At 42.3% G+C, this 2,041-nt stretch overlaps 1 protein-coding gene across 1 annotated transcript in view; it reads right to left on the reverse strand.

Moving 5' to 3' along the window:
• The window catches only part of iyd (iodotyrosine deiodinase), a 3,010-nt gene extending 1,419 nt beyond the window's left edge, over nucleotides 1–1,591 (reverse strand). The window contains exons 1-4 of the mRNA XM_014011989.1: nucleotides 1,109–1,591; nucleotides 557–754; nucleotides 312–471; nucleotides 9–165 (exon numbers count right to left, since the gene is read on the reverse strand). Coding sequence (XP_013867443.1) covers nucleotides 9–165; nucleotides 312–471; nucleotides 557–754; nucleotides 1,109–1,307 — 714 coding nt within the window. The 5' untranslated portion in view covers nucleotides 1,308–1,591. The remainder of the gene's footprint in view (nucleotides 1–8; nucleotides 166–311; nucleotides 472–556; nucleotides 755–1,108) is intronic.
• Nucleotides 1,592–2,041: the final 450 nt, after the last annotated feature.

A 2,041-nucleotide genomic window follows, 5' to 3' on the forward strand; every position in this document is an offset into this window, starting at 1 on the left:
GGGGTTACCTGTAAAGCAGCCAGCAGCATCCCACAGGATATGGAAACACTAATTTCATTGTAATAATGAGTCTTTTTCTTGCCATTTGGAAGAATTCCACAGGTCTGCTTAAAGATGAGGATCAGGTACGGAGCAACATCCAAATACTCTTTAATCCAATTCGTCCTGCAGGCAGAAGAACAGGTGGGATGCATATTATTAAAAATTGTAGAACAAAATAAGCAGTGTGGGTTGGAGAACGAATGGTATTTTCCATTTAGTGTATTGACACAGATGGCATTTTTGTATGGAGTGAGTAAGTGAATGATTACCTGAGTCTGGCCAAATCACTGACCCACTTATCCCCCATCCTCTGGCGGTAGTTCACCTCCTCCTCCTTCTCCACTATCAGTCTGATCTGATGCTTTGTCTCCGGTTCTGACACCACAACAAAGGTCCAGGGTTCTGTGTGGGCTCCGCTTGGTGCTGTTCCTACATAGAAAGAAACAAAACAACAAGTCAAGATCCCATCCGTTGGCATTTTTCTAAAATACAGCATATAAATTGATTTTCATGCCTGCAGTAAGGACGATGTTATCGATGACTCCTCTTGGGACCGGCTCGGGGCTGATGAATCGAACGGACCGCCGCTGGTTCATCAGGGTGTAAAACTCTTTGGACCTCTGAAGCATTGTCTCCTCGGGGTAACGTGGAGGTGAATAGGGCACATGGGCAAGGTCCTCCTCTTCGTTTCCATCCACCCACTCATCCTCATCTGAAAGAATGACGAGCAAAAAGAACGGTAAAATGTCTACAGATAGGGAAAAGAATTAGTGCCGTTTTGTGCAACGGTCTGGAGTTTGACAGGAACAATGGAAAGTGCCAGAGTAATGTAACTTATTCAGGCCCAAAGATAAACTGCATATTTAAATAAGTGTGTTACATTTCTTTGTATTGTTGCCATATAATATTTAATAAAGTTAATTGCATTTAAAATATCTAAGAAAACAGATTACTGTAAATCCCTAAACAAATAACAATGACCAATACAGAGACCACCAATCAATAATGAGAAGAAATAAAAGCAAAAAACAGTATAATACTGGCAAAATAAACAGTTTTTACCCACCTCCTCCTCTTGCTGTAATTTCTGTATCATCCTGTAAGTCTTGGTCCACCCACGGTCTAAAGTCTGTTTTGGAGGCCCCTTTGGTTTGACCTGGAGCTCTCGATGTGGTCTCCGTATTCTTGGATCTCAACAACAAGAAGCCTATCACCAGGCAGAGGACCAGAGCCAGGACCGGCGTGAGGACAGACAGGAGAGCCATGACTGAGTGACGGCTGAGTGCAGACCCGATGTTGCGAAACGCCACTTTTCTTATCTGAAGTGGGTCTGTAGTCTGCGTCAGAACCTGAGGAGCGACACTTGAGCTTCAGATTTACTGGGTCATCAGAAAATCGCACCAGCCTGAAAGAGTTCCAAGTTTGTGTTTCAAAGTCCTGCACTTAAGTTAATATTCCACCACATTCTTTAAACGCCGTGTGAACATGCAAACGATCAAAAAGCAAAACTTCAAAGCACAGTTCCATAAAGAAAACAAAAAGTCTTGTCTGTTCTAATGCAGCTAGCTTGTTCCCTTTGAACGACTGAAAAATGTTCTCAGCAGATCGTCTTTGAAGCCTTTTTTAGTCTTTCCATCGCAAAAAAACAGTTTTTAGAATTTAAAGTGAAATAGGGGATGGTGGACATCAGACAAATCAAACATCATGAACTACACTGCCTAGCACAAAAAAAAGTTGCCAAAAAAAGGCCACTCTAATATTTCATTGGACCCCCTTTGATTATGGCACGCGTTCACTGGAGCTTTGTTTGGATAAGCTTCTGCATTGTCACAAGATGTATTTCCGTCAGTGTTGCATTAATTTTTCATCAAATCTTGCATTGATGATGGTAGAGTCTGACCGCTGCACACCCCAAAGATTCTCGATAGACTCTGGAGCCATGTGTAAAAAAAAAAGTCTCATGCTCTCTGAACCACTCTTTCACAATTCCAGCCCCATG

The sequence above is a fragment of the Austrofundulus limnaeus genome, unplaced genomic scaffold, assembly GCF_001266775.1.
Source record: "Austrofundulus limnaeus strain Quisiro unplaced genomic scaffold, Austrofundulus_limnaeus-1.0 Scaffold86, whole genome shotgun sequence".
Lineage (NCBI taxonomy): Eukaryota > Metazoa > Chordata > Actinopteri > Cyprinodontiformes > Rivulidae > Austrofundulus > Austrofundulus limnaeus.